We start from the raw sequence: 15,886 nt of genomic DNA, 5'->3' as shown, positions 1-15,886 counted from the left end.
GAGCGTTCCTATTCGCGAGTGATTGATAGCCGTCTCTCATAGACAGCAGATGGACAACAGACCTCAGATCAGCTCTGACTGCTTGTTTTCCTCCGGTCTGTGAAATCTTGCAGATGCCATTAGGAGCACCGGAGGACACAGAGGCACATGATTTTTTTCAGGTTACCTGTTTCATGTACTACTGTCACGATATAGCGTTTTATAAAAATAATGTTTTTTAATCATATTTTCTCCAATCTCGCCTACTTCAGCTTTAAATGCAATTCACTGCACTTAGAATTGTATTCAGAAAAATATTACACTTGGATGCTCATAAATGGAATTATAGTATATTCGTTTCAGTTACGTTTGGGTTACTCACATGTATGATGGAATTCTCTGATTAGAAAACCATTTATAATAACTGTATTATATAACAAACGTTTATTTCATTGAGGTTATTTCTTATGGAGGACAGAACCTGCCAAATTCAAAAAATATATATGAATAAATAAATATATGAAAATTCTATTCATGTATGTATTAATTTTTGTAAATTTATTTATTTAATTATTTTTGCATTTATTTCTTATTTATTTATGCATTTATTTTTTCTATTTATTTCCATTTTCTATTTATTTTTCAATGTACCTATCTATTTTTGTACTTATGCATTTCTTTACTTATTTATTTATGCATGATTTTCCCTTTGCATTTCACCCCTTATTTATTTCCCCAAACATATTTAATTCTGATGCATTTCTTCCTCATTATGCAAATGCGTGGGCTGTCACTCAACAAGGTTTAGCTTGTTCAGAGCAAAAATAAATAAATAAAAATAAATGCAAAATAAATAAATAAAAATGCAAAATAAATTAATACATTTAAAAATGTAACACAGATATATGCATAAATAAATAAAAGGGGAAATTATACAGAAGATTAAATAAATAAGGGAATTAATACGAAGATAAATAAAGACGCAAATTAAAACGGAAATATCAATTTAGGTCACATTCAATCAATTAATTAATTGGTAGTTTTATTTTAGTATTATTTTTGCTATATTTAATGACATATTTATTAATTTATCGAGTCATTTGTTTATTTAATTCATTCATTTTTTTTTTTTTGGCAGGTTCCATCCTCCAGAATTTCTTTCATCTTCAACCAATGTCAATACAATTAAAGTTTCATTTACCTTCTATACTCTATACTCATCTAACATAAGTTTTGTGTTGTACTGCACTGTAACCATTATATATAACAGTCCTTTACTTTGCACATCACTGTATGTGATTTTGGTTTCCTTTTCAGCTGCCTCTATCATAAATCCATTTGATTAGTTCAGGGGTCCGCAACCGGCGGCTCCGGAGCCACATGCGGCTCTTTGGCTCCTCTCCAGTGGCTCCCTGTGGATTTTGTTTAAAAAATTAGTGGAAATGAATAACTGTTTTTTTTTTTTATTTACATTTGCATTTGTATTTATCATTGTTGTAGGTCTATGGTATGATGGTATGATGGTACGACGGTACGACGGTACGACGGTACGACGGTACGACAGAGTATTAGGGCCACATTAAGGAAAAAAAATAAATCTGAGATTTCGAGAATAAAGTAATAATATTACGAGAATAAAGTCATAATATTACTAGAATAAAGTCATACGTTTACGAGAAAAAAAACGTAGTATTATGAGAATAATGTCATAATATTATAAAGTAGTAATTTGACGTGTTATTTAATTTTTTTCTCGTAAAGTTATGACTTTATTCTCGTTATATTACGACTTTTTTACTCGTAAAGTTATGACTTTATTCTCGTTATATTACGACTTTTTTACTCGTAAAGTTATGACTTTATTCTCGTTATATTACGACTTTTTTCTTGTAATATTATGACTTTATTCTGGAAATCTCTGATTTCTTTTCTCAATGTGGCCCTAATACTCCGTAGTACATTTGCACTCAGGCCCTCACTGCATTAGACTTATATACTACGTACTTAGACTATAAACTGTGTTACCTTCATTCAAGATTCAAGATTCAAGATTCAAGATGTTTATTGTCTCGCCGGTTAAACAGGTACAAACGTGTGAAATACTTTTTGCTGGGAAGCTCCATTAAAATAATAAGTTATATTACATTTACATTACAATAACATTTACATTATAAAAGGAAATACTTTGTACAAGGGCATATAAGAACATATATATCAAATGTTTTGCAGCTCCAGACAGACTTTTTTTTTTTTGCCTAAAACTGCTCTTTTGATAGTAAAGGTTGCTGACCCCTGGGTTTGTTGATACAGTTGCTACAGGATGCAATACCACTGTTCACCTGTGGAGGATGTGGTGGCGCTGTTACAGCAGCTCTGAGCTCTTTAGTCCAGCGCTGCTGTGTTCTTCTTCTTCTGCGCTTCCTGCTCGGCTCACTCACAACAAACACAGCGGCTCTCTGACTCTAAAGATAAAAGCTTCAGGAGAGGTAAAGTGATATGTTACAGTTACTTCAGCACTGTGGGGGATAACTGAAGCTGGACATGAGGTAGAAGTCTGTGCTCAGTAGACAACAGTAGCTGTAACTTGATTAACTAACACAAGCAGCTGAACTGAAGGACAGAAAGCCTCCCAGTGGGATGCTAAACACCTGAAGTGAGTAACTGCTTACTGTGTCAGATGTCTAGTGATGTAATTAACGGTAGCTGCTCTGCATTGTCGAGCTGGCAGTCCTCTCCTCATGCCTGCTGTGCTGCGACCATTCACATGTGTGTTTTGTGTTCCTCTATATCCACACATAGCTCATTAAAGGGCACTCCTCGCCCTGCAGATGAGCTTTATAAAGTCAGAAAAAAACAACCCTAGTGACGTCATCAGGGTTATCTCAGTCTGGATTTACACATTTCTAACAGAAAGCCTGCATTGCATGCTGGGGGATGTGGAGTTTTAATGCAAAAACTGCTGTTAACGTTGCATTATGGGAAACGTAGGATCTAATAGTTTTGGAACTTCACCAATACCAAGGCCTATGGAAAGGACTCAGAGTCCAACCAGATCAGGACCGAGCAGAAGACGGTCCTCTCATCCCTGCTGTGCTGCGACGATTCACATGTGTGTGTGTTTTGTTTCTGTGTTCCTTTATATCCACACATAGCGCATTAAAGGGCAATCCTCGCCCTGCAGATGAGCTTTATAAAGTCAGAAAAAAACAACCCTAGTGACGTCATCAGGGTTATCTCAGTCTGGATTTACACATTTCTGATGGTACGTGTCCACAGGTTCCGTGCTTTCCACGCTCCCTATTCATTGTCTATGCAAGCAGCCGCGCAATGCATTCCGGTAGCGTGGCGTCGCGATTCGAGAGACTAGGCGTGCAGGAAGCCCGCTCCTCATTTGCATAAAGTTGAAGTCCTGGCTACTTTATGCAAATCACGGGCGTCTGACGCGACTCGCCGCCTCTCGAAACTCCCGAAGATCTTTTAAAATAAACGTTGTCGATCCAAAATAAAGACATATTCAGCAACTGCATGGGTTATTTCTCGCCTCAAATGTTTTCAGAAACACATTTCAGTGAACTATTTTCGTGAAATAAGAGAAGAAAGTTTCCAAACGAGCCTCCATACTGGTTCCGGTTTGAAGCAGCAGCCAACAGCGGGAAAGCGTTCGTCCAATCAGGAGCCGAGTGCCTTGTTTCTAGGGACAGCCCACCAAGCGTCCAATGTTGGAAAGCGTCGCGTTGCCTCGCGATAAAAAACGCCCCTGTGGACACGTACCATAACAGAAAGCCTGCATTGCATGCTGGGGGATGTGGAGTTTTAATGCAAAACTGCTGTTAACATTGCATTATGGGAAACGTAGGATCTAATAGTTTTGGAACTTCACCAATACCAAGGCCTATGGAAAGGACTCAGAGTCCAACCAGATGTGGACCGAGCAGAAGACGGTCCTCTCATCCCTGCTGTGCTGCGACGATTCACATGTGTGTGTGTTTTGTTTCTGTGTTCCTTTATATCCACACATAGCTCATTAAAGGGCACTCCTCGCGCTGACGATTAGTTGACTCGTATGTCATGTGGAGTAACCCTAATGATGTCATCAGGGTTATTTCAGTCTGGATTTACACATTTCTACGATATTTTAATGAAAAGCTGCTGTAACGTTGCATTGTGGGAAATGTAGGATCTAGTAGTTTTGGAACTTCACCAATACCAATAGAGAGATGAAGTCCCTCCCCTTCCGGTGAATCCCATGGGACCTTATTTCGGGCAAGGCCTATGGAAAGGAGGCTGGGTCACGCGTCATCAACGCGTCATATCGACAACACATGCGCAGTAAAATCTGGCCTGCATTCGCCGAAATTGAGCCAATCGCAACGCACGACCGCAGCTTCAGTAACACTGCGCTTGTGTCATACCCCACACCCCAAGACCCGTGACCCAGCCTCCTTTCCGTAGGCCTTGCCAATAGAGAGACGAAGTCCCTCCCCTATATAAAGGAAGCTGGATCACGCGTCATATCTTTTGGGGTAAAACACATGCGCTGTAAAATCTCGCCTTCATTCGTCGAAATTGAGCCAATCGCAACGCACAACTTTAATGTTTTCAGTGACGTGAAAAAAGCAAGTATCTCTTCACATTTGTGCAACTGGAAATAGCAAATACTTTGTAGTTTTACTCCATCAGTTGCTTAAAATGGTGAATCCATTATTAAAATTGAAATGTATTACTGTGTTTTGATCCAGTAATTGATTTCACAACTGATAATTTTAGCAATAAAACCTGTTTAACTTGAAAACTTCTTCTCCCCTCTCACTTTCTACAGACAAAACATGTAAGAGGACTGTACTTGTGATGTAGTCGTTTCACCGTACTGGCTGCCTTTCTAACTACCTTCTGAGGAGGGGTTTGAGGTCATTCTCTAATCACAGCGATGGATGACGACACCCCCACCCTGAAGCCCAGACGGATCCAGAATCAAAACGTGGTTCATCGTCTCGAGAGGCGCAGGATATGTTCAGGCCGACCCGGAGCTCATTGGTACAGAGTACGGTGCTTCCACCAGAACCTTTTCCCCAACTTCACTGTGGTCAACGTGGAGAAGCCGCCCTGCTTCCTTAGGAAGTTCTCACCAGATGGACGCTGTTTCATCGCCTTCTCTTCTGACCAGACTTCTCTGGAGGTAAGAACAGTTAACTAAGGGTCTTTTTCCCCTCATATTTCTAGTTAAACTGTCTACATAGCAAATATTGTGATTTGTTTTTAATCTTTCAACTGTCTACTGCAACCTGCCCAGACTGGAACATACTTGTCCATCTCACTACTAGGAGTGTAAGACAATATTAATACACTTGAGTATCGCGATATTAAGTTTTGTGATACTGTATCGGTTCTCAAAAACACAGTATCGATTTTTAATAGGGCTGTCAATCGATTAAAATATTTAATTGTAATTAATCGCATGATTGTCCATAGTTAATCGCGATTAATCACAAATTAATTAAAATGTACCTTAAAGGGAGATTTGTCAAGTATTTAATACTCTTATCAACATGGGAGTGAGCAAATATACTTGCGATATGCAAATGTATGTATATATTTATTATTGGAAATCAATTAACAACACAAAACAATGATAAATATTGTCCAGAAACCCTCACAGGTACTGCATTTAGCATAACAAAATATGCTCAAATCATAACATGGCAAACTGCAGCCCAACAGGCAACAACAGCTGTCAGTGTGTCAGTGTGCTGACTTGACTATGACTTGCCCCCAAACTGCATGTGATTATCATAAAGTGGGCATGTCTGTAAAGGGGAGACTCGTGGGTACCCTTAGAACCCATTTTCATTCACCTATGTTGAGGTCAGAGGTCATTAGATGTCTTTGAAAATGGCCATGCCAATTTTTCCTCGCCAAAATTTAACGCAAGTTTGGAGCGTTATTTAGCCTTCCTTAGGTTTTCTAGTTTCATATGATATATATGATACCAGTAGCTTCACTCTAGCTTTAAAACTGAGCCCGCTACAACCTAAAAAATTACAAGTAACATTAATGCGTTAAAGAAATTAGTGGAGTTAAAACTACTTTGCGTTAACGTGTCATCGCATTAACTTTGACAGCCTTAATTTTTAATCCATATTTAAGAACTATATACGGTATGTTTCACCGTCTTCTACATTTTTTTATTTACTTATTTTGTTTACCTATAGAATCCTGCAAGCAATTTTATTTTATTGTTTTTTTTACCAATATACGATTGCAAATAAAGTAGGGCTATGATGTTTTATGTTACAGGGACTGTGATAAATGCAAAAGTGATCCCACTGTTCTGATTGCATAAAGAAATTTACATTTTTTACTCAGAATTTCTGCGTATGGTGGTGTTTTCTTTATACTATGACAGTTTTTCTAAAATTAGATTTAAAAAAAAAAGAAATATAACGCCTAACTTACAGTATCACAATATATCGCAATATATCGAATCGTAACTACTGTGTCGTGATACGTATCGTATCGCCAGATTTTTGCCAATACACAAACTACCCAATTTACGCGAGACAAAGATGTGAGGATAAAGAATTTCAATCCCACTCTTCCTCCTACAGATATATGAATATCAAGGCTGCCAGGCGGCTCAGGACCTGCTGAGAGGCCAAGAGGGAGAGACACTTCTGACGGCCAATGACCAGCGTTCTCTCAACATCCGAGGCCGCCTGTTTGAGCGCTTCTTCTCCTTGCTCCACGTCACCAATGTGGCCTCAAACGGAGAACACCTCAACCGGGAGTGCAGCCTCTTCACCGACGACTGCCGTTATGTCATCGTTGGGTCGGCTGTGTACGTCCCGGAGGAGCCACCGCCTTACTTCTTTGAGGTAACAACACCATCACACTTACTACAAATTAACTCAAAAATAATTAAAACTACAAATTGACTTGCATAGTTTGGCTCAGGCTGCCCCTTTCATCCATATTTCATCTCCTACCAGGTGTATCGGAACAACGAATCTGTGACTCCCAACCCTCGGTCACCTCTAGAAGACTACTCCCTCCACATCATCGACCTCCACACTGGCAGGCTGTGTGACACCAGGTCCTTTAAGTGTGACAAGATCATCCTTTCCCACAACCAGGGCCTCTACCTCTACAGGAACATCCTGGCTGTGCTGTCGGTCCAGCAGCAGACCATTCATGTGTTTCAGGTGAGCAGGTTTACTATTTAAAATGTAAATCTGCACTAAATCATTGTCAGTGATTTAAAACTTTAAAACATGTTCAATTCTGGCACGCCAGTGAGTGATGTTATAGGAGGTGTTTTGTTTTATTTAGTACGAAGAGACATAACAGGTGAGGCAAGACAAGACAAAAAGACAGACATTGCATTGGGTAACATGACGGTAACAGTAACAGCAAAGTAATAATCTGGGATTGGTCCCTTGATTTGGGAGGTTTGTGTGTGTGGGTGAGAAGATGCACGTCTGTTTGTTATGTGGTATACACTGTGTGTGTGTGAGCATGTGCAAAGGTGTGAGTGCAGAGGAGAAATTATTGTTCGTAATGGGGCAAGAGAGAAAAGAATAATAAATGAATAAATAAATAAAAATAATGTTAAAAAAAAAAAAAAGGTTTAAATCTCGATCCGACTTCGGATTACCAGTATCTGGTAGTATCAAGCCAACGCGAAAACGCAAATGGCCCTCTCTAGAGTTGTAGGTCATTTGGAGCAGAGCTAGTGCATGGAGTGTGTGTGTGTACGTGGGAAGTGAGTGGTGAAGCAAGAGAGAGAGAGTGGCGGCGATGGGAGTGAGTAACGGTATCGACTACGGGCCCGAGCAGGAAAAGTTAACAGAGTTGGGTTTGTCCGTTCTGGGCTTCTGTAGAAACATGGCGATGCAATATGGCGGGCTCCATGAAGAGAGGAACCGCTCCCTATGTAGATATAAACAGGTCATTCTAAGATAACGAAAACACAACAATTCTTATTATATATATACTTATCAATGTTATATTTCATTTCTGCCAATAGATCCCCGTAATTGGACCGGTCCTTTTAAATAACATAAATAAGCAGTCTCATACTGCGTTTTGATGTCGTTTATGGCGTGGTGTTTCGCCTAAGCGGGGTTCAGCCCCTTCTCTTACACACACACACACACACACACACACACACACGGAGCTCAGCGGAGTAGAGGAGCGACGGACAGCAGAGAGTTGGAGAGTTGACGACGGTTGCACTTGTTGTGTTGCTGTTCATGAAAGCTTCACGAGTAAAAACACCTGTGTGACAGCTGACGTAAAACGAAGGCTCGGATAGAACTCAATATAGCCAATACCGACCAGTTAAAAAATGAAATTGACTCTGACGTATTTACAAAATTGTTTTCTAACAATTATCTACATAGAGTGCTGCAGGATTGAGTCCTATAACCCGGAAATGATTTATCATTTTAGCACTTCCGGTTCCCTCATCTGGAAGTCAATGGGTCTTTAGTTAGATGCCTGAAATAAGGTCTGTAGTTAACACAAGCTGAAGAGATTTTAACATTTTGTTCTACGATATAAAATAGGTCAGTAAATATCATATTCGTGGATTTTGAAGCTTTTATGCGTCTTAAAAAGGCGGTTGCTAACAAGTGGTTAAATGAGACTACTAAACGCCATCACGCCGGCTCGTCGGCCTTTACAGTCTCGTTGTTTATACTCATGCAACTGTGGTGTAGTTCGTTTATAGCCTAACGTTAGGGTTTTACTTGTGGCGATTTCATTTACACTTCAAAAATCAAAAAAAGTGGTGTTCATTTGTGGAGATTATCTTGCTGAACAAAACGTGTAAGTATCATAACGTTTTTTTCCACAGAGTTTATTTTCTGCAATAATCCAAAACCCAATAGAAAAATCCCAAAGGCTTTTGGTCGAGGCAACCCAGGGCGATGCTAACTTCCTGTTTGGCCTCCAAAAATACGTCAACTGCTTTGTTTTTTACTTCCTCTTTTTTCTCTCCCTCTCCCAGGTCACTCCAGAGGGAACATTTCTAGATGTAAGGACTATCGGGCGGTTCTGTTATGAGGACGACCTCCTGACTCTTTCAGCAGTTTACACGGAGGCGCAGGCTGAGAGTCAGCCGGGCTTCCCTCGCCTTTACACTGACAAAACCATCAACTCCCTGAAGCACAGGCTGCTGGTCTACCTCTGGCGGAGGGCTGAGCAGGACGGCAGCGCCACTGCCAAGAGGAGGTATACAGTGTTACTCTCCTGCTTTCAGTAGATTAAAAAAACAACTTACTTTAATCCATCTATTTTGTTTTGCCACTCACCCAGGTCCAAGTCACATGGTGTTCACTTAGTTGTTGATTCAGTGTTCCCTATTTCACCACAGTAGAAGCCATGGCTGTATTGAGATTTCATTTAGAAATCCTAGTCTCTTGTAAAGGTCCTTAAAGGTTTTCTATTTGATTTCCAGAGCATTAATATAGCAGCAAACAACTATTGTCTATGTAAAGATATAGAGGCGTAATGTCTACCTGAGCAGAGAATGAAGCCGCTCTCCCTCTGTGTGTGTTGAAATCTGACCTTCTCCGTGCTATGTTAACATAGCCGAGCCGGCCGTGCGTGCCTTTTAGTGCATGTTTGTGCACGTGAGGCAGTTACAGCTGATAACGCCGTCCCGACCGACTGCGTTGTTGCGGAACCGTAGCGCCCACCCTCCGCTTAGCACTGTTGACGTTATTTTCACTGATAGCGCTGTTTGCACCGTTAGCTACGAGCCGCCAGCTCAGCTGTCGCCTTGTTGAGAGCCGTGCGGAGGCAATAGAAATGCTTTGACCATCAAAAAAATATTTTTAAGTAGCAAAATGTTGCACTATAAAAATTAAGTGGATGTAGTTGATAAATATTTTAGTTCATAAGCTATATTAGAAATATTCTAAAATTATTAAGTATGCTTGTCGAATACTAAATTCAATGCTTAATTCCTTCGACAATAATCGTGATATCAAAATCTCATATTGTGACACCCCTAGACTGAAATAAAGTAGCGCAACTGTCATATCGTTAGGATACTTTAATCTAGAATCATCAAACGCCTAAAATTGTAGCAATTGTATCACTTTAAGTGACAACAGTTGGTTATTACAATTGAATTGATGTTATATATGTGAACAGTATGATCTCTAATTCATCAATAAAGGGTTCTGTAGTGTAATTTAGGTTTGCAACTGATGACTAATTTCATAGAATCTGTCTTTTTCAGTTAATTAATAAATTCAAAATAGTGAATTAGTGAGTGTGTCTGAAAGATGTTCAGTTTACAAAGACATAAAAGTATTTACAGTTTGGCATACCGCTGTAAAGGTGGATAATGTGTTAACTGCAAAAACTAGCTCTTCAGTCTATCAAGTACCATTTCCATATTGTGCTGATGTTGGATATTCATTTAGCGACCGGTTTAGTTCATGCAACTCTCGGTTTTGCCGTCAGATTCTTCCAGTTTTTTGATCAGCTGAGGAGGTTGAGGATGTGGAAGATGCAGCTGCTGGATGAGCATCACCTCTTCATTAAATACACCAGCGAAGACGTGGTCACACTCCGAGTCACCGACCCCTCACAGGTAGAAACACACACACACACACACACACACGTATCTGAATTCCTCCCCGTGTTCTCCTCGTTACTCTCCCCCGCTTCTCCCGTGTCTTTTGTTGTTCATGCTGCATGACAGGGATTCCTCTTTCAGGTCTCCAAGGACACGTTTCTCTCTTCAGTCCTGTGACTCATTCATGGCGACAAACAAGATACTTAATTAAGGTGTTTTTATTTACGTCAAACCTCAGCTCTCTGGTTTCCTTGCCGATCAGCTATTTTTTTTTCTCACCAATGAAGAATATATAAATAATCTCATATTCATTATAAACATACGTAGAAGCCAAAGCCTAAAATGCCTTGTTACACTATAATAAATACCTCACCGTTCATGACTGTACTCGGTACAGTACCGATTGCAAAATTCTGGGCCGATATCGATGTTTTAAATAACAATTTGGCCAATAGCTGATACCGATACCGATGTTTTTGTTTATTTTGTTTTTGCTGTTATTTATTCCCCTTTTGTGCCTGGGAAACAAAGACCTCTTTATTATAAAAAATAACTGAGCTGTCATTCAGCATGTCATTACACTGACTTTGAATGAGCACAAATTCAATCATACAAATTTATCAAAACAACCTTTAGTATAACCTTCTTTCACATTAAAAACTGCTTCAAAAGCCTGTTCAGCTGCTATACAACTACCTACTCAATGAGAAGAATGTTTCAGTACTTACACAGCCCAACAAAAATATTTGTTTTGTGAAACATAAATTAAATGACCGCATTTAGCCGGCGCAAAACTGATGCAACACAACAGATAAACATCGGCCACTGCCATGATCGGCAAATCTCATCTTATTTGCCGATAGTCAACAAGGCGAATATCAGCCGATACTGATGTTCGGCTGATAAATCGGTTCATCCCTAACTTCTCCAAATCTCCCCATCCCTTCCCTTTCTCCCACAGCCGTCCTTCTTCGTTGTGTACAACATGGTGTCCACAGAGGTGCTGGCTGTCTTTGAGAACACCTCCGACCAGCTGCTGGAGCTGTTTGAGAATTTCTGCGACCTGTTCAGAAACGCTACGCTGCACAGTCAGGCCGTCCAGTTCCCCTGCTCCGCTTCATCCAACAACTACGCCCGACAGGTCCAAAGAAGGTACTGAGGAGAGAAATGTCATAGATATTAGACCATTGAATTCAAATGCCAAATATGTTTTCTGCCAAAATTGAACGAATTTCAGTTTGAACATAATTGTGCTGGCAAGCTGCAGGGTCCACGGGTCTTTTCTGAATGAAAGGAAAAAAGAACTGTACCTGATGGTGTGCTGCCAAATGTCAGGGAGGATTTGAAGAAGGTGGTTAGGAAGGGAAGCAGATCAGCAGCCATCGCCTGGAGGAGGAGGAGGAGGAGGAGGAGGAGGAAGAGGAAGGAGTTTTAGGACTTAATCTGGATATAGAAGAGAGACATTAAGACGGTCAGCATGGCTGGAGGAGCTGTGATTGAATTTGGCGGTTCGACTCACCAGTGTAGGTGACAAAATCCTCTTTGGAAGGTAAAGAGGGAGGACCAGACAGAGGGGGAGGGAGGGGGGGGGAATTGAGGAAGGAGAAAATAAAGGATAGTTTGAGCGAGGCAAAGGGCTTAGAATTGGATTTTAGAGTGGTGAAAATTGATGTCGGGAAGAAGGAGAGGAGAAATTGAAAGCTAGTGAGCACATTCAGCAAACCAGATTTGTACCACTTACAACTGGCTAGCATAAGCCCAGTTCACAGGGTATTAGACGGCCACAAACCAAGTATAGAGAGATCTGTAGGTCTGTGAGAATGGAGCACAAAACAAGGTGAGAGGAAAGACTGAAAGTAGGGATGGAGGATGGAAAGGGACACCACAGAGTCACTGCTGAGTATTGGTAGTGTGTAGTGGGAGTCTGGACTATAATTTTGCCAGGTTTGTTTGAAAGAAATGGCTTCTCTCACGAGGCTGTTTCTGAACTTCAAACCAAACTAAGAGGAGTACCACTTAAGGATCTTTTGTTTTCCATCTAGACCACAGTGCCAAAAGAGACTGTTTATTCACTAATGAAGATTCCTGTTGCTGTTTAATGTTTTATGTTTGTCCGTGCCTCAGATTCAAGGACACCATAGTGAACGCCAAATACGGCGGGCACACTGAGGCGGTGCGTCGGCTGCTGGGTCAGCTGCCCATCAGCGCCCAGTCCTACAGCAGCAGTCCTTACCTCGACCTCTCCCTCTTCAGTTATGATGACAAGTGGGTGTCAGTGATGGAGAGGCCCAAGACCTGCGGAGATCATCCCATCAGGTAAGGACTCTATCGGGGTGAATGAGCATCGTATTCAATTATGTCACAGAATCACATTATCAATAACAGGCCATGTTAACGTTGTTACTAACAATACATCCTTAAAAAGATTCATAGGCTGTAATGATTAGTTCAAGTACAAATTGGGGCTGTCAATTGATAAAATATTTAATCGCGATTAATCGCAAATTAATCACACTTTTTTTTTTATCTGTTTAAAATGTACCTTAAAGGGAGATTTGTCAAGTATTTAATACTCTTATCAACATGGGAGTGAGCAAATATGCTTGCGATTTGCAAATGTATGTATATATTTATTATTGGAAATCAATTAACAACACAAAACAATAACAAATATTGTCCAGAAACCCTCACAGGTACTGCATTTAGCATAAAAAATATGCTCAAATCATAACATGGCAAACTGCAGCCCAACAGGCAACAACAGCTGTCAGTGTGTCAGTGTGCTGACTTGACTATGACTTGACCCAAACTGCATGTGATTATCATAAAGTGGGTATGTCTGTAAAGGGGAGACTCGTGGGTACCCATAGAACACATTTTCATTCACATATCTTGAGGTCAGAGGTCAAGGGACCCCTTTGAAAATGGCCATGCCAGTTTTTTGTCGCCAAAATGTAGCGCAGGTTTGGAGTGTTTTTTAACCTCCTTCGCGACAAGCTTGTATAACATGGTACCAATGGATTCCTCAGGTTTTCTAGTTTCATATGATATCAGTACCTTCACTCTAGCTTTAAAACGGAGCCCTCTACAACCTAAAAATTGCAAATGCGTTAAAGAAATTAGTGGCGTTAAAATAAATTTGCGTTAACGCGTTATTATCGCGTTAACTTTAGCAGCCCTAATTCAATGCAAAGCAGCATGGATCTTTGCCGTATTGGGGCAGAGGCCCTCAGAAAACAACGGACTGGAATAAAAGAAGAATTTAATGGTACTATTTTCTCTCTCCACAAGGTTTTATGCACGGGACTCGGGCCTGCTGAAGTTTAAGATCCAGGCAGGCCTGCTGGGACGGCCGGTAAATCACGCCGTGCGACGCCTGGTCGCCTTCACCTTCCACCCTTTCGAACCCTTCGCAATCTCCGTCCAGCGCACCAACGCCGAGTACGTGGTCAACTTCCACATGAGGCATGTCTGCGCGTGAGGAGCTTGTGCGTGTTTGTATGCAACAAACTAAACTCGCACGTGGAATTAAATCGCAGGACCGTTGGGCTTCTGTTAGCAGCTACTGGTGAATATACAACACAGTTTGTTCTGTTAGTCGCCCTCTCCTCCTCCGGAGAAATCGGCAGACCTCTCCCTGCATTCTCCTCCTGATGGAAGCCGCTGTTCCCCGCCTCTTTCCCCCCTCCATCACACAGTGGTCACTCCACTTCCGCCACTCCTCCCCCTCCGCGAGAAGGCAGCAATTCTTGCCTTTCCCTTTCGTCTGCGCCGCTTCGCCTCCTCTTTCCCCCTTCCTCCGCAGAACAAAGAGGGACCTGCAGGGAGGAGAGGCTGGAATAAGTGTAAATGGAGATGTGGAGAGAGTGATTGATGTGCGACGGAGGTGGGAGCCGTAGGTAGCCGGACCTCTTAGAAGGAACCAAAGGTGTTTTCTTTTTCCTACCGTGCACTGAAAGCTGCACATTCATATCAGAATTACTTATCCGGTTGGTCCATGACCAACTTTCTTTCTTCTCACATGGATGGGGAAAGAGGTAATTTTATATTATATTGTTTTTACACATTTTTACTTATTACCACTTGTATATATTTTATGCCAATAAAATTGTCTAAATTTTGTTCTTTGTTCATTTTTTCCAAACTTTACAGAAAGTAGAGGGTTGCAGAGGGATAGAGATGTTTTTTGCATTTTAGTGTTTGTATACAGTAGCTGTGGTTTGATTTGATTTTAAAGCTGCAGTAGACAGATTGGAGCAAATATGATTAAAAAAAACGATGTCACCATATCCTGACATTAGTGCATGAGACAGGTAATAAGAAAAAAATCATGTGTCTCTGTTTCCTCCGGTGTCCTCCTAATGGCATCTGCAAGATTTCCCAGAAGGAAAACAACCAATCAGAACCGAGCTGGAGCCTTGCCGTCTCCTTGCGAACTCCGATCAAACAGTCAAACTAGGCAGCGCTGATCAAATATGAATCCATATTCTGTTACTGTAATGCCTATTTCTCGTATAGAATATTTTCAGAAACATCTCGTAGTGTACTGTTTAGCTGTAAAATGAGAAAGTTTGTGACCCGGCAGCCATGTTGAGATCAGTCGAGGAAATACCAAGCACCGCCCACCAGCCGGAGCAAACTTTCTCATTTTACAGCTAAACAGTACACTACAAGATGTTTCTTAAAACATTCTACACGAGAAATAGGCATTACAGTGACAGAATATTAATAATTATTGATCGGAGTTTATGAGTGATTGACAGCTGCGTCCGTTGAATGAACAGCCAATGGGAACGCTCTCTCTCTGAAATGACCTGTGATTGGTCAAAGTCAATTTAGTAGATTTTTTAAAGCCTGAAAACAGAGCCATGAGGAGGTGCAGAAGTCTAGTTTTCTCTCAGAACACTTGAATTACAATATGCTGAAAGGTTATTATGGAATTTTTGCCCAATGATGCCAAAAATATTCTGCCTACTGCCGCTTTAAGCTCTTATCTATATATGAGAGTACTTTAAGACTAGACAGAGAAAAGCTAGGTGTGGCAAGAAACCTGAAGTAGAATTGGTATTGTTTCTGCTTCACACCTCTAAATATTGACCTGTGTATTTTCTCCTGTATATGTTTCTTCATATACTGTGTGTTTGTTTGTCTGTGTGTGTGTGAGCTTGTGCATGAGCAGGCATGGGCATTTTTTCTTTTTTTTCTTTTTATGCACGCTTGAGTGGGAAAGCATCAGAATAGAAAAACAATCACTAACAGTGTTTAATCTGGATAAAATTGTGCTTTGTCGTACACCAGATTCTGTACTTTTCCTGTCAT

General features: G+C 40.8%; 1 protein-coding gene across 3 annotated transcripts; it reads left to right on the top strand.

The window, feature by feature from the left end:
* Positions 1-2,315: 2,315 nt before the first annotated feature.
* On the top strand, positions 2,316-14,689 carry det1 (DET1 partner of COP1 E3 ubiquitin ligase). 3 transcript variants are annotated; one of them, XM_037768353.1, is made up of 9 exons: positions 2,316-2,465; positions 4,799-5,155; positions 6,585-6,851; positions 6,966-7,178; positions 8,987-9,210; positions 10,453-10,582; positions 11,529-11,719; positions 12,692-12,883; positions 13,859-14,689. In XM_037768353.1, the coding sequence occupies exons 2-9, from the start codon at positions 4,907-4,909 to the stop codon at positions 14,046-14,048; spliced, it is 1,656 nt and encodes a 551-aa protein (XP_037624281.1). In that variant the 5' UTR covers positions 2,316-2,465; positions 4,799-4,906; the 3' UTR covers positions 14,049-14,689. The 3 variants fall into 3 exon arrangements, with proteins under 3 accessions (XP_037624281.1, XP_037624282.1, XP_037624283.1); XM_037768354.1 differs by having other exon boundaries at positions 2,442-2,632; XM_037768355.1 differs by lacking the exon at positions 2,316-2,465 and adding an exon at positions 3,095-3,241.
* The last annotated feature ends 1,197 nt before the right edge of the window (positions 14,690-15,886 follow it).

Source organism: Sebastes umbrosus, chromosome 4, assembly GCF_015220745.1.
Source record: "Sebastes umbrosus isolate fSebUmb1 chromosome 4, fSebUmb1.pri, whole genome shotgun sequence".
In the NCBI taxonomy this organism is placed as follows: domain Eukaryota; kingdom Metazoa; phylum Chordata; class Actinopteri; order Perciformes; family Sebastidae; genus Sebastes; species Sebastes umbrosus.
The sequence above is the reverse complement of the archived record's forward strand: the minus strand, read 5'-3'. Positions and strand labels throughout refer to the sequence as shown.

What these genes read in the sequence shown, in the direction of transcription:
- det1 (XM_037768353.1), top strand. Translation starts at nt 4,907, where the DNA reads ATGGATGACGACACCCCCACCCTGAAGCCCAGACGGATCCAGAATCAA. An exon ending in AGACCATTCATGTGTTTCAG is followed by an intron (nt 7,179 to 8,986) that starts GTGAGCAGGTTT and finishes TCCCTCTCCCAG; the next exon opens with GTCACTCCAGAGGGAACATT. An exon ending in GAGTCACCGACCCCTCACAG is followed by an intron (nt 10,583 to 11,528) that starts GTAGAAACACAC and finishes TTTCTCCCACAG; the next exon opens with CCGTCCTTCTTCGTTGTGTA.